The sequence below is a fragment of the Buteo buteo genome, chromosome 3 (assembly GCF_964188355.1).
Source record: "Buteo buteo chromosome 3, bButBut1.hap1.1, whole genome shotgun sequence".
Lineage (NCBI taxonomy): Eukaryota > Metazoa > Chordata > Aves > Accipitriformes > Accipitridae > Buteo > Buteo buteo.
The window spans coordinates 77,364,162-77,387,960 of NC_134173.1; the positions used below are offsets into that span (position 1 = coordinate 77,364,162).

At 45.9% G+C, this 23,799-nt stretch overlaps 1 protein-coding gene across 3 annotated transcripts in view; it reads right to left on the reverse strand.

Moving 5' to 3' along the window:
• Positions 1–23,799, reverse strand: part of ZC3H3 (zinc finger CCCH-type containing 3) — a 179,229-nt gene that overhangs the window by 145,627 nt on the left and 9,803 nt on the right. For 2 of the 3 annotated variants that reach the window (XM_075024078.1, XM_075024077.1), the window contains one exon: positions 23,658–23,798. The exons of the other annotated variant lie outside the window; for it this stretch is intronic. In XM_075024078.1, coding sequence (XP_074880179.1) covers positions 23,658–23,798 — 141 coding nt within the window. The remainder of the gene's footprint in view (positions 1–23,657; position 23,799) is intronic. 3 annotated transcript variants of the gene reach the window in all.

The window sequence follows — 23,799 nt, forward strand, 5'->3', positions numbered from 1 at the left end:
AGCACGGGGCCACATGGCACAGGCAAGAAAAGCCTCAGGGGACTCACGAAAAGGAGGTCTGCTCCAAGGATCCCCTCTGGCCAGGCCCCTCGCTTTCGGCACCCCTCTGATCAGAATGGACACACACTCACCGGAGATGGATGCAACCTGAGCTGCGCTCCTCACCAGCGTCAGCCGGGCAGTGGCATTGCCTCCTCACCCCCATCACCCCCAGCACATCATTCCTCTACGTCAACTCCATCTCGTTGAGATTGCAATGCTCAGTACCTGTAAAACCAAGCTTTGAGAACCTCTCGACAAGGACTTGCCTGCTCTGAACAGCCCCATGCACGCTGTGGCTGCGGGACCTGTGCAAAATACAACTCTGTTAGAGCAATTAGTAGAGTTACAGAGCCAGGTTCTCAGAAAATTAAGAATCTTTGGGCTCCGTGACAAAAAAAAAAGTTCCACCTGTTATCAAAAAGATAAATGAGAGGACCACAGTTTCCTTCAACACTCTGTTCTGAGAGGTTTCCACACCTTCAGGTGCAGGCTTGCCTGTCACATTTGTTTTACAGTGTTTGGCCACGCATGCAGTTCAGCACCTCGGGGGTCAACAGTTTTCCTTTGGTACCGCTCAGCTGTTTGCAAGGGCTAGCACACGTACCAAACACATGCCAGCCCCCAAAAATGCATCTCCTCCTCGTACTGCAACAAAGAGATCCTGCTTATCATCAGGTCTTCCTTAACCAATTAAAATAATATTTCCCTAAATTCTAAGAGAAGATTTTTAGCCCTTGCAAAGGGCTTGGATACATAATAGTGATGAAGGTTGCCCAGGAACCTAAAGTAAATCAAACCCATCTTTCATCTTCACCACCTAGGGAGGACATGTCTCCTCCCCTGTGAATGCATGTGAGGTACCAGGAACTCACTGACACCACAACTGAACAAATAAGCTGGAAAATATTTTTAATGGACTTTTACGGTTACCAAAACACCTTGCACTGTATTTTAGTTGAACTAGCCTTACAAGAAAACTTGCAAAGATCAAAAAATATTAAACAGTTCACATGAAACATTTCCATGAAATCCAAAAGAAAACAGAAGAGCTGGACAAGATTTAGGCTGATACATAAACCTTTTTATTTTTAAGTCAGCACTTCTAAAATACACCCATGATTGCACCACGGAGACTTTTAGCTGCTCAGGAATGTCACCTGTCAACGCCTGCTCCCCAGGCGCACTTAGAGGGAGAGCTGATCATCACTGATGTTCCCATCCAGTAAATATTTCAAACAAAAACCAATTAACACCACTACACACTGGAAGAATGCTGCTCTCCTGTTCTGCCTCAGAAAGAAACTTTCCAAACTCAGAGAAAGCAAGAGCAAAAAAAAACAAAAACAAAAAAAACCCACCCAGTTTGATGCCTTCCCTTTCTGCTTGGGTCCCCCCATGGCACAGCTTCCTCCTGCATCCCTTGGAGAAGTGCAACACCTCCAAGTTTCCTCTCACACCTCAAAAACCTGCTCATACGACATCCTCAGTCTCTTCTTTCTCACTGATAGAGCCCTCACTGAGCTCACCCCAGCATTGGTCCCAAGTCCCTGCTCATCCTCCACCTCCAGCCCCGAAGAGCTTCTTCTCAGGTCCCCAACCCACCATCACCTGAGCAGGCTGCAGGACATCCCACCAACATACCTCCGAACCACTCTTCAGAGACATATCTAAGGAGCTTGTGCATGCTTCATCCCTTTCTTTCCCACCCAAGCACAACATGCTTCTGAGGAAGCCCTTCCCACCAGGATTGGTGAGAAGCCCATGGGCCAGCTTGGTCACCAAGTTAATTTGAAAGCCCACAGACACACTAGCCAGTCTCTCTCTGCCTCCAGTTCCCCACTTCTTTGGCTCTCATCCACTCCCCTCTGCCATCCCCAAAACCCTTCAGTTTTCTCCCTATTTTCTTATGCTTTATCTCTCCAATGCCCCTCTGATTCTACAGGAATAAGGACCTATAGGAACAACAGCCACAAGTGGGCACCCAGGAAGGAGCAAGAGCAGAGGGGAACAAGCTCCTGAGCCTGACGAGCATCAGGCATTTAGTAACATCAATAGATGCATCCCTTCCAAGCACCCATTGTCTGCCTCTGGAACCCACATACCTCACCCCAACACCCCATGCCAGGCATACTGGCTGGACACAGGGATGACATGAAGCTGCACCTAGATGGACCAGGCAGCCCACGGAGAAGGGCAATGGCTCTTTGCTTTTCTAGGGTACTAATCAGTCCCATCAGGCTACTTATCCATGCCCAGCGGATTTCCATGAAACCTTTAGAAATGTACTGCCTCCACCACCTCTGTCCATCTGTTGATACAGTCTGAGATCGGCCAAGTATAAAAACCAGCGGGGAACATTAAGCTCTTTAGCAGACAAGAGCCAGAGCCTGGACACATGTCCACAGTTTCGTGTTTATTCCAGGCTAACACACACTACGGCAGCAGCCAACACCAGGCAAAGCAACCCCAAGCTCTCTCCTGTGGTAGCCACGTGGGGCAATCGCATCTTCAGGAGGACAGGAATGGCTTCGGCTTACCAGGCTCAGCATCTTTTTCAGACCTCGCTTCGCCACCTGCAAGAAGCTACGGCTGTCAGCGCGCTCCCGGCTATCCAGCAGCATCATCCCTCCCGCACCAGAAATTACCTTCCTCTTCACGTGAGCGCCCCTTAATCGGCATCAGTCAATATAAGCCGCGTTAACCGAGACGGTTTAAATACCATGTCTTTGCTAAGCCAGCTCATTTTGACTGAAGCAGGTCAGAGAGTGCTCGCAGGCCCAATTCCTGCGAGCACTGGCGCTTTCAGAGGCGGCGTGCACCTACATTTCACGCAGGTACAGTCATAATCTGTTTATCCTCACGTTAAGGCTTTGGACCTCCCGAATAGACCCAATCCAGGTTTAAACAAGACCAGTGCGCAGGCTTTATGCTGTTATAGCTCTTTCAGATTGCAATTTGATTCTTTGGGGTTTAAAACAAAAGGTTACTCATCCCAATTCACTCCTACCATCGAGACAGGCAATGAAATACCATGGCCAATGAGTTACTGTGCGTGAGCTGAGCCGCGGTACCCGGCTGCCAGCATATCACAGCCACTCCAAAACGTGGTGGCAAAGACACATTAGTTGAACGTTTCTCACGGCCTTCTACAAATAGTTTCCCTTGTATCTTCTGTGAGGTAATAACTTGCATAATCAACAAAACCCTGGAACCTCCAGGGCAGGAGCGCTCAGGGTAGACGGGGAAAAAAGTCCCTGCGATGCCCTGACTGCTCTCGACAAGACTATGCAAAAACAAAGTGCCTTTCCAGGAACACAAGTGTGACCCCAGACCAGCCTTAGAGGGGAGTAAACTATTTAGGACCTGTGGACTGGCTTTGGACCTCACAGCACTCTACCTGAGGCACTCTCGGAGCTTCCAGCCTTCAGAAAAGGAAGACACAGGCAAGTCAGCTCCCCCAGCAGTAGCTGGCTTCATTTAGATGCTGCAGGGTCAAGTACTAAACCTGAGGTTGCACAAGTCTCAGTTTAGCTTGGCTCAGCATCTCCTTTCAGCCTCAGCATTCCCCAGGCAGTCCCGCAAACCCACCACCACCTTCCTCCAGGTAGGACAGAAAGACCAGTGTCCTGGGTTTAACGCTTTCCTCCACCATGTAACTACATGGTCTTAGAAAGAGGAACTGCTCAACTTGCCAAGAACATCACCATAGCCTTCAACCCATCCATTCAGCTATTACCCAGCCTGGAGAACAGAGGGCAGAGGCAAAATTTGAGACTTCTGCATCCAGATCTGCCCACTAAGCCAGACCACAGCACAGCTGATGGGCAACCAGCCATGCTGGATCAGGGCTCAAAGTCCAAACCTCTGACTTTTGCAGTAGAGCAGTCATACCTGGCATCAGGTTCACATCAGGGAATAAAACCTCAAAAACCCTCTGAGCTAGTATGGAGCCTACAGCAAACCATCTTTGGCCAGCTGAGATGCAAACAGCAAAGTCTGTAGCAAAGAATACCAGGAACAGTTGTTTCATAGGCAATTTCCCCCCCCCCCCAGATCTCACAGCGCTGGGGTCTGCTTTTCCCATCACACAGGCAACAAAACCAAGGTACACTGTTAAAAGCATTTACCCCAAGGTCACAGAGGGAATCAACGGCAGAAGTGCATATTAATAACAAAGTCTCCTGGCTCCGAGCCTGCTCTATCAGGCCCCTTTCCCCACGCAAATGTTTCCCCCCGCCCTCCAATTATTCAGGTAATTGAAATGCCTGCTTCTGTCCTTGAAAATTAGGTTGAAAGTGGCTTGAAAATTACTTGCAACAACACCAGCCAGGAACAGTTAAGCCTCCACTGATGCAGCCTGCAGGGTTGTCTATAAAACTCCATCCAGCAGCAGTGAAAGCTGTTTGGTTTTAATCAACTCTAAATGTATTTGAAGGACACTCCCCGGGTCTTACAGGGATGTTTGGTATTCAAATTTAAGAGTATTACCAAACAGCAGAGAAGACCTCTTCAGGCCATCAGAAATTACAGAACTGGGAAAATAAATCCCCCCTCTTCTAGTATCTTGTCTGAATCCCCAGTTGATTTTAACATAAAAGTTTTGTTGTTGGTTTGGGGGGGAGTGTGTTTTGGTTTCCTTTGTGGTTTGTTTGTGGTTTGTTTGTTGCATCTGCATGCACTGAAAATAAAAATCGCATCCAGCATTTTTCACTCAGCTGCCACGTCAAATTATGCTCTCCAGGCCATGTGTCAGGCGTGATCTCCTAAATCTACAGGCTATTTTAATAGCAGGAGAGTCAGACTTCCAGCCCTCATCCTACCAGTGACCTGAATGCAGTGGGAGTAGACTGGTTGGCAGAGCTGTAAGAAACAAAAACATTCCCTGAAGAATTTCTGACATTCCTGCAGCATGTTATTTTACTCTTAAATAACCCGAGCGATATTCTAGAGCACCTCAAAGCAAGCTGCAAATACTGAATAGAGCCCCAATCTACTGCAGAGATATTACTAATACCTCTCCAAAGAGGGGAAAAAAAAATAAAACATCAAGATTACATGATTCACCCAAAGTTACAGAGCCATGAGCAAACTCTGATCCTCCCTGAGATAGTCCTGTCTGACAAGAAGAGATGATTCTTCCTTCAGTATTCTTTTTTCTAGGCTCATTAGCTCCTTGCAGTGGCTCACCTTTATCCTTTCTGAGAAGCAGTAGTTGATGACTTTAAAGAATAAAACGGATTTGGTCATTTAGTCACCAAGAGGAACAGGCCCAGCACGCTTAGAAGAAGGAAAAGTCACAGAGATGTATTTCCTCACCCAGAGACATCTCTCATGATGGGAAACGGCAGAGTGAGAGGCCGTTACATCTTCCCCAAGCAGGTCTGAGCGCTCCAGCCCAGAGCTGGTTTCCTCTTCACATTACCTGACCAGCACGTGTAAGAGAAATCCTTTACCGGAGCTGAAAAATCAATTCAGTCTTTGACATCCCAGGCACGACCGTTCACGCACACGCTAATCGGTACTGGCACCGCAGCAATTCTGTAGCCCAGAGGCACAGGAGATGGTCCCCAGCAAACCAGTGGATGAAAGCCAGGCTCAAATCAGGTTAAAACAAGTAAACTGAGGAATAAAGACACCAAACACCTATTACCATTAATCCCTATTAATCCCTCTAACTTCACCTCTCCCCATCCTTTCTCCAACTTTTTGGAAGCTGTCTGAGGATCTAAAACCTTGTGCCTCGTCAGCCCTTGCACTACCACCACAGGACACCAGCACCAGGCCATTCCTAAAAGCTTTCCCTTGCCACAAGAGCTGCGTAGGAAGTGCTAACAAACAACAAAGCAAGTGAAAATCCTCTGTCACTATGTCGTTCAGCATTCGCTCATCCTCTGACAAGGTCATGCGGTTGCACAAAGGCAAATTTCAGAGTGGGATGCATAAACAGGAAAGCCAGTTGTAATCCTTCACCTCCGCTTAGCTCGAGAAGCATCAGTGACAGCCAAAGAAGAAATGGAGTAAGTTACCCATGTGGAGGGTGTGGAGCTTCCATCACTAGAAGTCTTTAAAATAGGGTTAGATGCCCACCAGGCAGGAACAATGTAGATGGGTGGCTGTGCACTGAGCAGGGGAGAGACTAGACAGCAACCTGGGTCCAGCCCAGCCTTTTTTACTATTCTACACCACAGTGTTACTATTGTCACTCACCAGACAAATCCAGGAGAGTTAAATCCTTTATTTGTACAACAGTGTATGGGAGACTGGTGAGAGTGAAGCCAATAAAACAAGCTGGAAAGAGGAACTCTTGCAAGCCCTGAAGCTGCAGAAGGAAGGACAGCATTCAGCTTCTTCAATCTTTAGTCAGTTCTCCAGTGACAGGGGGAGAAGATGAAGGGTTTTACACTTAAAGAGGCAGCAAGTTGCAGAAGACCCTTAGCTTCCTGAAAGAGATGCAGAGAACTGTAAATCTGAATGGAAATGAGAGCTGGACATGACTGCTCATGCCACCAGTGTGCTTAAAAGCCCCAAACAATATTGCATCTTGTTTGCACTGCACAGAGACATCACCGGAATGACAACCTGTCAGCACAGCCATCATCTGGAGACCCCACAGACAGAAAAAGATGGGAGAAAGCAAAGGGAAAGTCCTCTCCCGAGAAGGATGAGTTACTTTTCTCCAGGGAGTTTACACAACACATGACAGCCCAGAGCTCATTCCACTCTTCAATCAAGGGTTCGTTAAACCACAGCGCTGCAGATATTCGTAATACCCATTCAACTCTACTTTCTCTTCCTCTGAATTGCTTTCTTGCTACCTTGACTACTTTCTTGTCCAGGGTTTACAGGTAAAGCAACACATCAAAAATTCCTCAGGCATGTAAGTGATCCTCTCCATAGCAGATAATCTCCTTGTCTGGTGGGGGATTGGTAGTTTCCTCTCCTTTATGGAGGCTGTCCTTCTCTCAACACAGCACATCAAGGCCATGTTTATAAGCAGCAACCGTTCCTGCACCAGAATTCATTTAAACTTTAAAAGAGGGGAAATATGTCAATCTGACAGGCTATCAGCCGGATTAGTGAAAAGTTTTTAAAAGCTATTGACAACAAGTCCACTTCTGCTTTGGATTCGAAAGACCATGCTGCTCCATTAAGTAACCCAGCCACTCTGCTCACATGAATATTTAAAAGAGAAAAAGCAAAGCATTAGGCAGCCAAGCAGCCCGGGATGCGCACTAATATCTTCAAGAAGGGAGGACAGGACAAAGGAAGTGTCAGCACACACAAAGTGGCCAGTGTGGTGTGGAAAAGGGAAGGTCCTCTCCTGCACGACTTAGTATGAAAACAGCCTTTCAGCCACGCATTCGGCACATGCAGCTACTGACACGCAACAGAAAGCGGATTCATATTGAATAACCATTAAAGGAAAAATAAGAGAAAAGTGTCCCTTCAGTTTAAAGGTATAACTGTCTGGGAATCATGAAGACACAGCACATATTAAAGAAAAACTATTTGAACACATGTTTCCTACCACATATTACCAGAAAGCCTGAAAAATCTGGGACCACATTAACAAATAAAAAAAAAAAAAGTAGTAATAAATCTGAACTACTCCAAAAAAGAAATCAAGTTGCATGTCCACATTTCCCAACCATTGCTGCTTAGCACAGGCCTCGAGAGAGAGAGAGAGCGCAATGGGTCACACAGAACAAAGTAGATCTAACGCCATTCACTGCTCTGAAAAGAAATTTGCAACTTGGCTAGCACGCAGCAACAAGGAAAGCTCCCACGCACCAAAGCCTTTAAAACACACAGGAGCCAAAGAGCAACTCTTCTGAAAACCAGAAGTCTCTAGAGGGAAAATCACTGAAGCAGGAGACCAAAGTTGCAAGGTACAGCGTGGAAGAAAAGGAACAGAAAAAGTCCCGCTCACCCAGCACTGAGCACTGCTCCGCTTAAGAGCCCATGAGACAAGACATAAAACAAGCTGCCCACTTTAATATATATTAAAAAGCAAAGGGAAACACCAGGCTGCAGATTTACTGCCTGTCACCAGCAGAGGTTTAACATCTTGATTTCACGCTGGTATTCTTCATTACATTTTATTACTGGGCTTTATGTCGCTACCACAGCATTCAGGTGGGAATTAAGAGGGTTTCATTCAGGAATATCTTCAAGTCAAGAACACTAAACAACCCAGCAGCGGGGCTCTGCTTTCCCATCGCTGGCTCCTCTCGGGGAACATAAGCAATGCTGAAAGCACCCAGGAGAGGTGCCACGGCTTCACCGTGCTAAGCTGCGCCATGTGAGCGCTCGGCCAGCACGGGGAGAGGCAGCAGGGATCCTCGCAGGGCACGAAGACAGGAAATAAAGCAAAATAATAAAGGCACAGGATGGCATTTCTCAAGTTACCAATGAGTCTAAACAGCTGGGCTGTCTTACACACACCTAGAAACAACCCGTTTTGCAGAGTTTTGCAGCACTAATAGAGAGGAGTTTTCACTGTCCTATAATAGCCTTGGAGCTGTCAGTCAGAGCACCCTTTCGAGCCATATACGAGATCTTTTCAGCACAGCAAGGAGGTTTTATCCTTATTAGAAAGCTGACACGCTGCCTCCCCTGGCTCGGACAGGCCTGACAGCTTGCCTGCGCGAGTCTAAAGGCTCCAAAATAAATATCCCGCAAGCTCTTGAGGGTGGCAGCAGCCAACGACACCTCCAGGACCAGCCTCCCCAAACCAACTACAAGTCCTGGGTCTGTTTCCAGGGTCACGGCCCGTTTGCCGCAGGGATGCTCCAGCCCCAAAGGGAGACACGAATAACTCCCCACGTAGACACAACTCACTCTCAGCATTATTCAGGCAGCAAAGCGGCTGTTGGGAATTGCACGCGCTGGCACCTGTTTATCTAGAGGGGCCAGGCAGGGACTGCGAAGAGATAAACAGGGATATCAGGTTTAGGGCACTTTTCAACAAAGCTGCTTTCCCTACACGATGTCCAGGCAATGGCATGTCACCCACGCCCTGCCCAGCCCCAGAAGGAAAGTGGTGACAGTGGGAGAGTCACTGGGGATGGGCATCCCCCTGGTACGGGGGGGAGGAATTGCTGGGGAGCAGAGATCGCTTTACTGGCATTGTATGTCCTGGCTTTTCTAACCCCTTCGGCTCAACAAGTGTTTGTTCACATACCGCTCTGCCCTGTCCTCACCTGTCCTCTGCAGTACACATCCTCGCCGACGCTGAAATTTGCTGGGGAGGGGATGGATGTGCTAAGAAAAGAAATTAAACCCCGTAAAGCATATGTTTCCCAAGCTTCGGAAAGAAACTGCAAAGCCCAATCTGCCCATGCCGAGCCATGTTTTTAATCGCTGATCCCAGCAATGTCTACAGGCAGCAGCAAGGAGCGGGATCCCCACCAGCTCATGATGTACCAGGGTTCAGGAAGAACCAGCCCTCATCCCAGCAAGGCACCTATAGCATCTTGGAGGTCCAAACTCCTTACAAACAACAGACAACAGCGTGGAAGGACACTCGGGAAGCAGCAGATGGGGATGGATGTGCCACAAACTATCAGCTGGGGAAAGAAGAGCAGAGAAACACATATTAAGGGGTATTTCCATGTCCTTGCTGAGGCTCTACAGTGATCCTCAGTCTACTCTGGCACCAGAAGACGGGTTACATGCAGTCTTGCAAAATCCAGAAAAAGCAGAGCAGCTTTTTGGTGCCCCCACATGGATCCAGGACAAGAAAAATAAGTTTTCAGGACACAGGATGCATTTACTTCACATGCTCTCAATTATGTTTCCCTTCTTCCCCTTTCCCATGTAAACTGTGCACAAACCTTTCTGGGGAGTAACACAGAATCCATCGCCCTTTCCTGCTTTTCCCAGGAGGGTAAATGGAAAGACTCCAAGCAGTCAGCAGCAAGTGATTTCTCTCTGCACTTAAAGGCTGTCCTGCAAGATGGGGGGGCTATGTCTGCATTACCAGCGCATCACAGAGCAGCTCCTGGCAGCGAAGGCACACGAAAAAGCATTCAGCCCTAACACAATTTTGAAAATTTGCATTAAGTACAATCTTTAGAAGCACGTCACAGCAAACCCTACCTGTTCACAAGCCAACCTAGTTGCTCGTTAGCCAGCATTTCTTCTGCATCATTCTTTTCCTAGACTCCTTCCATCAACAGCTCTTCAGGACATCGGTTATATTAATTGGTTGGCACATTCTCCTGACTGTAAAGGGTAATTTACAGCCTTGGTGCTGCATGAATAATGGCACGGAACAACAGCACAAGCAAAATAAAGCAAGCCCTAGCCACAGCAGGGCTACTGCGAGGCAATCGTGCTAAGTGGAATGCTCAGTTTTGTGAATATGAGATTAATTTGAGTCCATAAAAAAGATCTTCATTTGCTGTGGTCTGGGAGCTCTGGCTTAACTTAGACCTAGCAGCTAGATTAAAGATCCTCTCAAGCAGCGAAATAAAGTCATTGGGTTTGCTCCTGCTTTGGTCCTTACCTTCACATCTGAGAACATGGTACCATCATCATTGGCAAAGGCAATTTCCTTTTTTTACAACGGTGCTCCAGAATCAACTCCTAATGCTGAGAATCTTCCAACTACTTTCATTCTCTTCAGGAAGGATTAATAAAAGGGCTTTGGCACAGCATCCCTGCATTTTTGTAGTTTCCAGTCCTTGCAGACGCGACTGTGAAGCTAGTACACAGTGGCAGTTCTGCACCAGTCTTGTTGGTGGTAACGTCTTCACAGCTAGACAAGAATTGCATGTTTTTGTCAGCTAGGTTTGATATCGTCAGTCACAAACGCTGCAAAACCTAGTAAGCTGCATAGGGATTTTGGTGCGTAAAGTGAAACTTCAGCACTGTAGCAGATAACTTACTTCCTTGGAATCACAGAAATCTTGGTGGGATCTCTGGAGGTCTCCAGCTCAACGCTCTGCTCAAAGCATGAGCATCAACACCACCAAATCAGGGCAGCCACAGCTTCATCTACCCAGATCTGAAATACCTCCAAAGGCAGAGACTCCACAGTCTCTCAAGGTGAGCCCAGCACCTTCAGCTTCTTATTTTAGGTTGCATGCCCAAGGTCATCCCAAGATACTCTGCCACTGGACCATCTCTTCACATCCTTCTTGAACTGGGATGCCCAAAACCAGTCACTGTTTACCAGTATGACCCCACTAGTGCCACAAAGAGGGTTAATACCATCTCTGAATCTGCTGGACATATTCCTCTTAATACAGCCCAATCCACTTTGCTCTATTTGTAAGGAGAGGACATTTTGGGCACTTCCAGCTTAGGGTCCAACACAGCCCCAGGCCCTTTTTAGCAAAGCCACTACTGAACCAGTTGCCTTCCAGGGCATTGGGTCAGGTGCACACTATCCAAGGACACTGGAACTCCAGTGCTTATAGGTTTCCTAAGCTCCACTTCGGGGCATTGAGCTTATTGGAATCTGAAGTCTTTTGCAAACAACGAATCCAAACTCTCCAGAAAGAGATGAACATGTTGATGAGCAGCTCTGCAATTCCACCATTCAGAGGAAGGTAATCTCTTTCTATCAAAGAGAATATTCAAAGCTAAGCACAAAGTTGATAATAACTTGCCAAGTCTAGAAACTAGGACCAGGACGAGCCGCAGGCTCAACTGCTCCCTACATTGCAACGCACAGCAAAGTACTTATTTTTGACAATCTACCATCCCAAAGCAAGTGTCCTGACTTAACTATTACTAGGCAAACATCAGACATGATTTAAATACTAAATATTTAATTACATCTCAACAATAACGGTCCTGATCATCCTCTCCAATCTGCATTTTTCTTTTCCAGGCATCCCTCAGCTGTCTCCCTCCTCTTTCTGATAAAGAGAATGAGGCAGGGAAGTGCTCCGAGACAGTCAGCACCACCCTTCTGCAAGGTGGTCCCTCCTGAACGAAGCATGCCATACCAAAGCACCACAATTTTATTTTAAGCGCATGAAGAAAGCATGCTAAAAGGGCAAAACATTTTTTATGAGCTGGCAGAGACCTCTTCTTGTCTTATGATTTTCTACTTACCCTTTACAAAGCATGACATTGAGAAAACAATCCAACTGTCAAGAAATTATTTACATGACAACAAGTCCCGCTGTTCCACTTCTGAAAGGTTTATACTTCAATTTTCCATAAGTGGAATTTGTCTCTAGTTTGATCCCTAACTCAGAAATTGAATAAATGTCATGAATTCTGTCACATTAACAAAATGTTAACACAGCAATGTTAATATAACACAGTTTACCAAATTCCCCTGCTCGCTTCCCTATATATTTATACATATCTATATCTATCTATATACATAGAGAGAGATACAAACCTGTGACACATTGTTACCCTAGCCCCAGTACATGAGCCAGAGCAAACGTTAAGGTTTAAAATGTATATACCCCGAAGCATAAGGGTAAAAGTTTAAGCCCAGACAATTTCAACAGGGTCAGAATTTCACCATTTATTCTAGAAAAATATCAACTTACTCGTTCCAGTTGCACAGATCTTCTCAGCGTGTTGACCATTTCATCTCAATTTGTAGACCATTTTATAGCCTCTTAAATAATTCTTCGGCTTCTTTAGAGCACCTCATCCTTCAAATATTCATGGTGGAGACTGAACTTTCCCTGGATGTCAGGAATGTCTCACTCTAAAGCCAACACTGTGAGTTAGACCCACAGACGATTTGTGGAGTAATATTTCCCTGTTTGGTTATCATTTAGAGTGTATGTATTTAGGAAAGCTACTGCATTAACCCCATGGTTGGGGGGGGTAAAATTAAAGTGTTGCCACATCAGAAAAAAAAGAATAATAAAAAATACAGCTGCCATATTGAAAGTAAATACCGTAGTCCATTAAGACAGAAAAGGACCAAACTTTGGTTTTTCTAAACATCAATTATTCTGGAATAATTAATTAGCAGAGCTATAACAATACATAAAATTGCTAGCCTCTGACTCTTCTGATAATTTATGCAAGATTAAAGTATCGCTGTGGTTGCCTTTTCCATTGCCTAATTCAGCATTTTCTTTTTCCTTATGAAAGCAAGACTCCAGATTTAACTGCTCTAATGCCCTTTTACAGTGTTTGGTGTAGTAAAATCTAACAGCCACTACAGCATGCTAGCAGGGAAATGATGGATCGCGGAAGCTCACAGAAGGGGAGCACTGTAAAATGCCCCAGTTAATGTTGAGATAGTAGAGTAAATCTTATTTTAAAAACACATACACACATATATATATGGAGAGTGGTATCTCTGATGAACTTGTTTCACCCTATCAAATCCCCTTTTGATTTTTCTCATGATAACGGATACTTCCACACCGAGCACCTTGCTTTCCTAATAACTAAGCAAACAACCACCTTGCAAGGAAACCATTTCAAAGTCATCATCACTAGATTAAGCTCACCAATCAACCCAATCACCATGACCCAGCCAAGAAAAAACACCATTTGGGCGAGAGGTTCGTCTCTTCTTCAAACAGCTTCAAAAGAAGAGACTTCATCTCTTTTTTTTTCCAAAGCAGCATTTGAAGCTGTTCAACCTGGGCCCTTTGACTCAAGCGTTTCCTTGTCATCCCAAAGCTCAGAGCTGAGGCTAGCAGGAGATGCAGCAGAGCATCCTGCGGCACACGAAGCTCTACAGCCCCTCCAGTGAAGGCAGGCTGCCCCGAGATGGCTGGCACCACACTGGACCTTCTCAACAAGGTTCTTGAGCTGGACCTTCCCTTACTTCTCCATAAAATGCAGCTGCCACTGTCCTATAACCAGAAGCCGTTCATTACACAGTAGCACTGCACCTTTCAATAACCTCAGTAGTTACTGGGGTTTTTTTTTTTTTTTTTTCAGGAGAGCTCTTTGGTTTTTACCCAGGCTACAAATGGGGTGCCAATACACACCAGCTTGCTGGTTTTACCACAGAGACCTCACACGTTTTGGGGACGTTCTTCAGGGAAAAAACGAAGTTGTACAGCATGTCCCACCCACAGACACATACTTGCCTGGGCATACTCTGTCCCACTCAAGGACAAGAAGTCCCAGGACATTTGCCGCTACAGTGAGCAATAGCACGTGCTTCACCATCGCAACCAACACAGGAGTTAATAGCCCATGCTATAGGTCCAAGTATGCTCATGCCCTTTTGCACTGGAGAGCCCCCGAGGGCAGGCTTAAGGGCTGATAACATGTAGGATCAGTTTTGAGAACAGATCTGGACCTATACACCCACACAACACCCTTCCTTGATACTATTCAAAACAATCCCAAGCACGATCCAAAATAGAAGTCTGCCAAAAACCGCACGCGTGTGGATTATACAGAAGCATAAAGGAGAAAGAAACGTTCCTCAAATGCAAATTTCCTGGGGGCAATAGCAAAATTCCCATTGACAACTGAAGTAAATGCATTTCCCCATCCCTTAGACTAAAGCAGAAACTTGAAACCGCAAAAGCTGCTGCAACAGCACAGTTTTGTAGGACTCGTGAGATGTTGTCAAGTCCACAAAGCACTTACCCCAGGTGCACTTATGCATCTGTTACATATTCTGAGGGGTATTACTCATTTATATCGCTTTGTAGAGCACACAAAGTGAGCAGCAAAGTCCTCAAATGAATGGCTTCTAACTCAGCTCAGCAGCAATAGAGAGGAATCGCTATATGAAGCTTGTGAGTCGTTACTAAGAAAATCAAATGGAAAGTGTTTGCAAAAGAAAATTAAAAAAAAAAAAAAAAAAAGACTTGTAAATAGGGATTTGGAAAAGAACGGGAAGCAGAAAGCAGAACAGAGAAACCTACCCAGGTTTTACAGGGAGTCGAGCATCTGCTGGTGCGGGATTTGGGGAGTCCTGACAGAGCTGCGGAGGATACTCCGATCATCCACACAGGCATCAGTTCACAGCACGGGAAACATCAGTAATTTCAGCTGCAGCCGTGCTGGGGATACCTTCAGTCAGTTTGTGTATTAGGTGAAAGAAAACAGCAAAAGGAGGAAACAAAAAAGGAAAAAGAGACTCACTGTCAAGCTTCAGGTTACCAAGGCATTCGTATTTCTTTTAAGTGCCTTAAATGCCTGCTTTTATTTTCCTTATTTTTACTCTAAGAGCCCAAGGAAAGACAACCAAGGGGATAAGAGGCAGCAGCACTGAAATTCAGCACAATTCAGAGCAGCAGAGAGAGCCAGACACGGTGAAAACTGTTTTCAAAGCTTCAGTACGCAGCCTGAGCATCCACACGAAGACAAACCCGTTCATGCGAGCACTCTTGCTAGGGACAAGAGAGGGACTAACCCAGCTCAAAATTACAACCAAAGGTTGCAGCGTTCAACCACTCCAAACAAAAAAAATATCCCAAACAGCACAGAAATCACACGCTATGCATTCATAAAGTCAGCACAACAGCATCCAGACTCTATTCTTTAGTAGCACTAGCTATAAACATAGACTTTTTATCAACTCTCTGCCCTTCCAGCAATGAATACTAGCTCAACCATAAAAAATAACAGCAAGGAGAGACATCCAGCATTCAACAAGAAAGCACTGATGACCGAAATTACATTGTGCCACCCTGATCTGAGGATGTGTTATTTGGAGTAACAGGTTACAGGCACTCGCCAAGAAGTGACATGACGCAAGCCCCAGGAGGACAAGGGAGAAGCTCATACCGCTGTGCTAAGACCTACTGCTCTGTTTTGTATTTCTCCCCTCTCCCCCCTTCTTTTTTTTTCTTTTTTTCTATTTTTGTTTTGCACCATGCCATCCCTGAAAGGTTTGAATTCTTAGAAGAGCCCCCCATGGACTTGAAAATATCAAGGGTCATAGCCAATGAAGGATGTCATGCATCCCCAAAGCCAAATATTTTTCCTATTAGTTTATAAATAGACTATTCCCCAAAGAGCTTCTTGCTACTAACAGCATTTCACAATCAAATGGTAGCTGGCAGCGCACATGGGTACGGGAGATTCTCTGAAATAGGGGAGACAGGTATTGAGATGTGATTTTCAACATTAAATTGACCATGCAGTTTGAATTCTGCAGGAAAAGGGAGAAAGAGCAGACACAGAAACTAAGAATAATTTAAAGGAACTCTATGTGAAGAGCCGAGTGGTTTTATATGCCATCGCCTGCTGCTCCCCAGATCCTCATCACTTGGTCCACACCTTTACCCTGGCAGAGGTCTATCCACAGGTCTCACACCTGCACAAGGAGCACCCTGCACTCATCTTTATCTAGAGGCAGACTATCACCTTCAGATCACGTCTCTGACGCATTTCAGTCCAGATGTTCCCCCTATTGCAGTCACTATTTTACCTGACTCCAAATCCAAACGCTGGAGCACTCGAGTTGAGCGCTGGGGAGAAGGCTGTCTACATGGTGACACCTCCTCGTTTAGCAAGGCTGACTTCCCTCGTTCAAAGCAGCTTGTTATTTTTAAAAGAGGGCTCTGAAAACAGAATCCCCACTGCTGGCTGCCTGCAGCTCTTCTTGCAGCTTGGGACAAGTCACCTGTAAATGCCAAGTAAAGCCAGAAACCCAAAACCGTTACTTACGAATACTGACGTAACCGGTGCCGGCAAAAAGCCAAGTATGTGAACTTTTCCCAATTACTGAGAAGAAGTGAGCAGCCACTTCACCAGCCACACTCCACCCCGGCTCCCAAGGACAAGCCAGCGAAAGTGAGAAGAGAAACCTGACAACATAATGATTTATGGGCAAGGTCAAATCTACGTATGACAGCGTAATGACATTAGCCTTGCTGGCCTCGAGCAGCGAACCTGCAAAGGCTTCAGATAAGCTAGGAAGGACCTGCTCAGAAAGATGAGACTAATGACGGAGCAGAGAAGACGTGACGACCTCCAATGGGTCCTGAGCGGTGCTGTGCGTGATACAAGGGCTTCCTTCGAGGGCAGGGATCGCCGCCTCTAACTCCTTCTAATAAGACGTAACAGAAACGTCACACCAGCTTAACTCATATGTAACGTGATCTCAGATGTCACCTCACAAACAGCAGCAACACCTTGTGCAATTCACTGAAAAGAAAAAAAAAAAAATACAAAGCAAGGAATACAGCTAAAAAAAAAAATCCTGAACCACAGTGCCTCAAGAATCTCCCCATTAGAAATATTTACTGATTGGCCTTCACGTCATAAGAAAAAAAAAAAAAAAAAAGAAGGGGGTATAAAATGCATTGCTGGGATTTTCAAAGCTGCCAGAGGGATACAAACACCCAGTGTCAATAAAATTAACAGCAGCTGAGCATTCAGATGCCAGACATAACTTACTCCTCACCATTTACGCCCCGTTTACTTTCTGCACTCGCCTGGGCACGAGTAATGCAAACCAGCTCCTTCCACTTCTGCCGCCAGCCTTTTTCCATGCAAGTGCCCCTTGCCCGTCCCAACACCCTCATGCCACACAGCTCGCATTATTGAGCAAGCAGGAAGAGAAATTGGGGTTTAGGGAATTTTTTGGAAGGTGATCATCACTCTGACTGAAATTAAAGAGTTGTAGAAACTCTTCTGCAGATGGCAGGGTGAAGCGGGTCTTACAAACCCTGACGGAATTTCTCTCTGGAAAGAAGCAAATACAAATAGGATTTCCTTCTGTCCAGCACGTTCACAAATGCCAGCCTCAATGCTGGTGGTGGCAACAGAGGACAAGCAGGGAACTGTAACACGAACTGCTGTCTTATCTCAATCTGGAGCATGAGAAAGGCAAAGATAAGGAGGAAAGGAATATTTTAAAGGGGGAAAACACAAAAACTAGTCTGCTAGCTGTGCGTGTAGCAGATACAACAAAGGATAGGCTCAAAATTTACTCTTGCTCCAGCCATGGATTTGCATGGCCACAGACAGGTCCTTGCTGTGGTTCCCCATCTATTTGGCTTCCTTTGCCAATGCACACGTATGGTGGAGATGGTAACATGGTTCCTCCTGTGCCACCTTACCAAACCACCATTTCATTAGTTAATGCCTGCAAAGCGCTCTGGACGGGCAAAGTGCTGAGTAATGGTATTATTCCCACCCCATCACGAGTCCACTCCGCTCTCCAAACCCAAAGAACAAAAGAAATTAGAGGATGAACCTCCGCGGCACAGCCAGAGAGACATCCCTCGCAGCGCAGCTCCTCGCACGGCAATCGTGCTGACCCGCAGCAGCAAACGCGTCTCTCCCGCCACCCACCTCTCCCAGGCATAATCCAAAAGCTACTACTTAAAAGCTAGTTTAATACACAGACCAGGAGATCCCTACAAGTAGGAGGAGGTAGTTAGGCTTTTAACTCAGGAGGTTCAGTTGGGACACAGCAAAATAAGTTCATCTGAAGCAGAAGACGACATGACCAGCTTCTGCGCTGCACGCTTACGTGATGATCTTGCACCGAACTATCAAACCCGGCAAACACCAAATTATTTAAGAAACAAATATACATAGCGAGACAATAAGGAAGGGTCCCTAGAGAAATGTGCCTCTCACTTTCTCCATCTTCTGCTTTCAGCCAGCTGTGACTGCGCCTAAGCAATCCCAGGCACACGGCTGAGAAGTCCTGCCCGGAAGGGGACATTACAGAGGGGAAAAGACACCAAGGAGCCTCTTGCCGGCATCTTTGTAATATTCTGTAATCCCCCCGGGCGAGGCGGGCAGCCCGCACTGCTGCTGAACAATGCAGTTTTGAATTCAATTAAAGTGATTATCTGTTGTGCCAAATAAATTGTGTACAGCATATATCCTGCAGCATTTTACACCTTCAGGCTCATTATTTTCTAACTGTTTCCTCCTGTTTATGCGCTTTCAAATTAAATTGCTGATAATATGCGCCAAAATAAAAAACGAGCGCACCTTGTCCGAAGAAAATTGATTCTCCTTTTTCCTGAACCGGGCGATTGCCAGGTTTTATATACTCTGTTCCTGGCGATCATTAGTAATTCAATTTTCTTTTTATTAGCCCCCTTATCTGCTGAGCAATATAGTGGCAGAGCTGACCTCTTTCGCACGGGTAAATGTTTAAAATCTTTTCCCTGATTAATTTTGCCAGTTAAGGAAAAGAGGAGAAATGGCCCGGCTCTTAGCCATCACAATGAATAAAGCTTAATGTTGATTGTGATGGAATTTCTAATGCCAAGGAAATTGATTGAACGCAGCAATTACACTGCAATAGTAACTCAAGGGAAATGGGATAGTTTTCTCCTGGCCATAGCCTTTTGGTTATTTAAAACAATCCAATTTGCAAGGATAATTATATATTAGTGTTTTATCTGCCACTTGAAATGAACATGGGAGTTTTGATACTGGCCCAGCATTAGCAGGTTATTGCTGCAAATTACTTGATATCTGCTTTCTTTCACATAAAGACGAAATTAGGCCATCAATAACCAGAAAAAGGTGGACCGGGGAGATGCGAGGGGCACGAGTGCCCTCTGCAGGGCTGTGGGGAAGGAAGGGCTGCACAAGAGACTCCCCGAAATCCCCAATTCTCTTCCTTGTCGGAGCACAGCGTACAGCCACCGTTCCAGTGCCGGACATGTGGTGAACAGGCATGGTGTGGCTCCCCATCCATAGAGCTGCCACATCTTTGACATTAAAAGAAATAAGAAAAAAGAAGAAAGAAAATCTTAATTTTAAGCACTTACTTCTAGTTCTTCCTAGAGAAAAAGCCAGGGGAATAAGAAACGACAGCGCTGTCATGCCAAATGCCCAAGCAGGGTGAACATTTACCAGCACAGCGACGTTGCGCAAGAGCTGCGGCAGCCAAGGAGGGCAACAGCATTGATTTTTTGCAGGGGTGAGGAAAGGTTCACGACTGCAAGCACTCACCTGTCTTTCATCAAAAACAAGAGTTGAGAAAGGGCCTCATCCTGCCAGACTTCAAATAAGCGACCAGCTAGAGCTGGAAGTAAAAGGCTGTTGGGAAAGAGGGGGGACTCCACCATCCGCACTGCTGGCACAGGACTTGTAGTACAGGAGGAGCGGGCACATCCCTCTGCTATCGCATCTGGATTAGCCAAGCCTCACTTCAAAGTTGGTATTTTCCCTTGAAACTGCCCATATAAAGATCACGCCCCTGCACTTTCAGGAATAATCCCATCTCCAGTTTGGAGAAAGTGGATAAAGGCTGCCCAAGCTAATCAGACAGCACACGGCCAAAAAGCGGTGTTGTCCCAACATACGCACCACAATTTTATTATATTGGCTATTCGCTGTAACAAATAAGCAACAGAAAGCCAATTCAGAATAGACATTTGCCATTTAGACAACATAATTACAACATACCATTATGGGCAGGAAAGTTACCCAGCAAATGATAGAGCAGGAGCCCAGTATTTATTCTCCAAATCAAATCCTTTGGTTCAGATGCCAAAAAAAATACGGTTGGAGGAATTGCCATCCGTGGAAACTCCACCCACATCTTAATTACCAGCTAGCCTCCCCCTGCTTCTTGCATCTGAAAAGGGATTGCAGTATGAGGGCAGAGCCCAGAAATCTCCCCAGCGCAACTCCTACACAGTTAACAGGGGAATTAAAAGTTCAGGCTGTAAGAGCACTTCCAATTATGGCAAGTCATTTGAAAAAAGCAGATATATATATATCTATATGTTTGAAGAAAAAAATAGAAATCACATAGTTAACTTCAGCTTGCATTTAAACAGGCTGTATTATTTCCACGCAACACAGTAGCACCAGTGGCCTGAGGACCATATTCAGCAGCCGGATGATCCTTTCTGGTCCTCCAGCTTTTCCCTGGATAAGGAGAGAAGCAACCACTGCCTTTTATCCCTCTTCTACCAGATCCCTGATTCAGATCCAAACTGTCTTGCCTACACCAGAGGCAAGTGAGACAGCCTGATCTGCCACTTCTATAGATAAATGTGTACATGAAGCCTGACATTCAGACAGAAGTCTGAAATATGCAGGTGCCGAATGAAGCAGACCCTGTGCAGAAGTCGTGAAGCCGCTTCAAACAAGGGGAAGACCAGCAGCTTCATCAGGCTTCACCACCATGCCCAAAGCAGGGGTGTGTTACCCAAGTGGAGTCACAACTCCCAGCAAAGCAATTATCTCCAAGTTCTCCTTCCCTCCAAAAAGAGCCTAAGAAGTTATAGGAAGAAAGAAAAAAAAAAAAAAATCTCTTTAATATTAATGGCACATTAATATTAAGTACTAAGTGGTCAAGAAGTCCAACATCTAAAGGCTGTTTTATCAACATCAATTTGGCTCCACTAAGCAACAGAACATTTTCTATTCCTCTTTGCTTTGGTCAAGCACTTGAGCTCCTCCTACACATGCATTCTACCCCAGCACAAGCCCTGCGTTAAAATACCTGGATGAGCAGACCACTAACTGCATTAGAAATGCTTCACTGCTCTACCGTCCCATCAGAACTACTTCAGTTTGGGATATACCTTTATTTCTGAGCAGTTATTAAATGTTCCACTTAATCAAATGAGTATTTTGGAGTTAATTGATAACAGCTGCAGGTATAATGCTTGTCATGAGAGCAGCCCAAATAATCCCAAGAGAACTGCTACCAGTCTGCCACTTTCCATTTCCTCTCTAATACAATTACTGAACCTTAAATGAAAACACAGCAATTCCCACAGAGGCAAGCACCTCTGAATATAGACCATCGGGAAACACCAGTTTGAAACCAAGTCTTGGCAGTGGCTGGGAGAGCTGCCCCACTGCATAAGATCAAGCAGGTCCATTTGGATCCAAAAAGGGCGTTACACGCTTGGGAAAGGCAGGACCAATACCCTCGGTATGTACCACAGAGCTCATGCCACATATCCCAAAAGCCTGCTTAACAGGACAAACGAGAAAACAGCAAAGCTGTGTCACAAGGCCACCTGCATCAGCGGGAAGAAAGGGACCGACCCAGCTTTTTGCACCCATGTTGCAGTGCATGAAGTAGGGCACTCTCCTCCCCAGCTGTCCTTCCGTCCTCAGCCTTGACACACACACACACACACACTGTCTGACCTGGGATCTTACAGCTCCATGGGAATGCAGGCATGTTGGATGCTCACTTATCACACAGACATGAGCACCCATCAGATCCAGGCTCCAGCGTGACCACATCCATCCAGTGGGATCACATCCATCCAGTGGGATCATGAGCCTGGCATGACTTATTCGGCTTTTTAATCAGTTTGTTAGCTGGGCTGTGCATGTCCAGACTCAAGACGACAAAATAATCAGAGGTAAGATGCTCAGCTGGCCCAGGACTGTCACCAGTCTGCTCCCAGCAAGAGAGGCAAGGTGTGTTGCTTTGGCATCAAGCCAGGGACTTTAACATCCGTGTCACTGCTCCATTCGTGCCCCACTCTGCTCCCAGAGGCTCCCAGTAACATCACTGTACCCCATTTACTCCTGTCGCACTTGTCTTGCAGGAAATGGCAAGACTTAAAACTCTTACCACCTGATTAATCCCCCACTTTGCACAAGCAAAGAGAAATAAATACAACTCTCCCAAAACCTCTCAGATAACCTGAGAGCCAGGAATTAAACCCACAAGCCTTCACTTATTACCAGCTCACTATAGGACCACTGTGAAACCAGAAGACACCTACCACTATATACATAATTGTATGTTTAGAGGCACTAAATGTGACTGAAGTCTGAGTTGCTCCAAGCCCTATCAGTGGCTAGGCTCTCTCATCAGACTTTGGGATGCTGCCTTGAAAACATCCCTGCCCAGCATCTAACAGGCTTTTTGTACTAGACCATACATGTCTCCCTGGGCAAAGAGTCCTAGTACATGTAGGAACACTCCAGCAATAATTCAACAGCTGTACAAACCCAGAGCATAAGAACAGTTCAACAGATTAAGCTGCAAATACACTGCCTAGGATTGAACCTTCTCAAAGAAAAGCCTTAAGGTATAAAGGATTCAAACCTATAAACTCGATTCTAATCAAAGGAACCAAATGCACAGGCTAATTATGAAGGTAAGCATGAAGGGCCAGGGTCTGCTGGACTTAGTCGCTCAGCCTCCATGCTACAGGCAAGGCTGCTGCTGCCAAGAGGAAGGTAAGAGCAGGAATGTGTGGGGCTGGCACCTTGCTGCTCCTCAGCCATAATCGGATGCCCAGCAAGCAGCACCAACCCTGCCAAAATTCATTTGGCAATTTCAAAGCAGTCAAGACTTGCTGAATGTCTCTGCTAACTGGAGAAGCAAAGCAGCCGTGCATCACTCAGCAGCTGCCTCACAGAGCTGCCAATGGCACGGGAAGGAGCAAATCGAGTCCTTTGGGATCCCCTGAGACGATGGTACAACAGAGGTTAGATTACCAGCAACCACCTACCCGTATGATATGAGCATTTAGCACTTGATGTTCCAGCAGCGAGGGGAAAGCCTCTAAGTGCAGTAGAGAAAAGGTGACAAGAACTCTCAAACTTACATCATTGCGTCGCATCTTAGAGAACCTCTCCAGGAAGAGGACATGCAGCCAAGTTCTCACAGTCACCATGTCAACAGAAAACACACCCAGCAAGAGATCTCAACTGCACAAAGTCCTCCTAGCAGAAAGATGTATTTAATTCAGCTCTGCAGAGAGGCTGGACAAAGCAGCAGCAAACACAGCAGAAACAACCTTGTAACCTCCTCCCTGGGGAGGAGAAAGGCAGCCTGAGGAGTCCTTCCAGAGCGTCAAGTGAACAGATCCCAGTGCCACTTGCCAGTCCATTTTCCAGTCCAAATAATGGCTCATCTACCGGAGTGTAATTCCTCTCCAC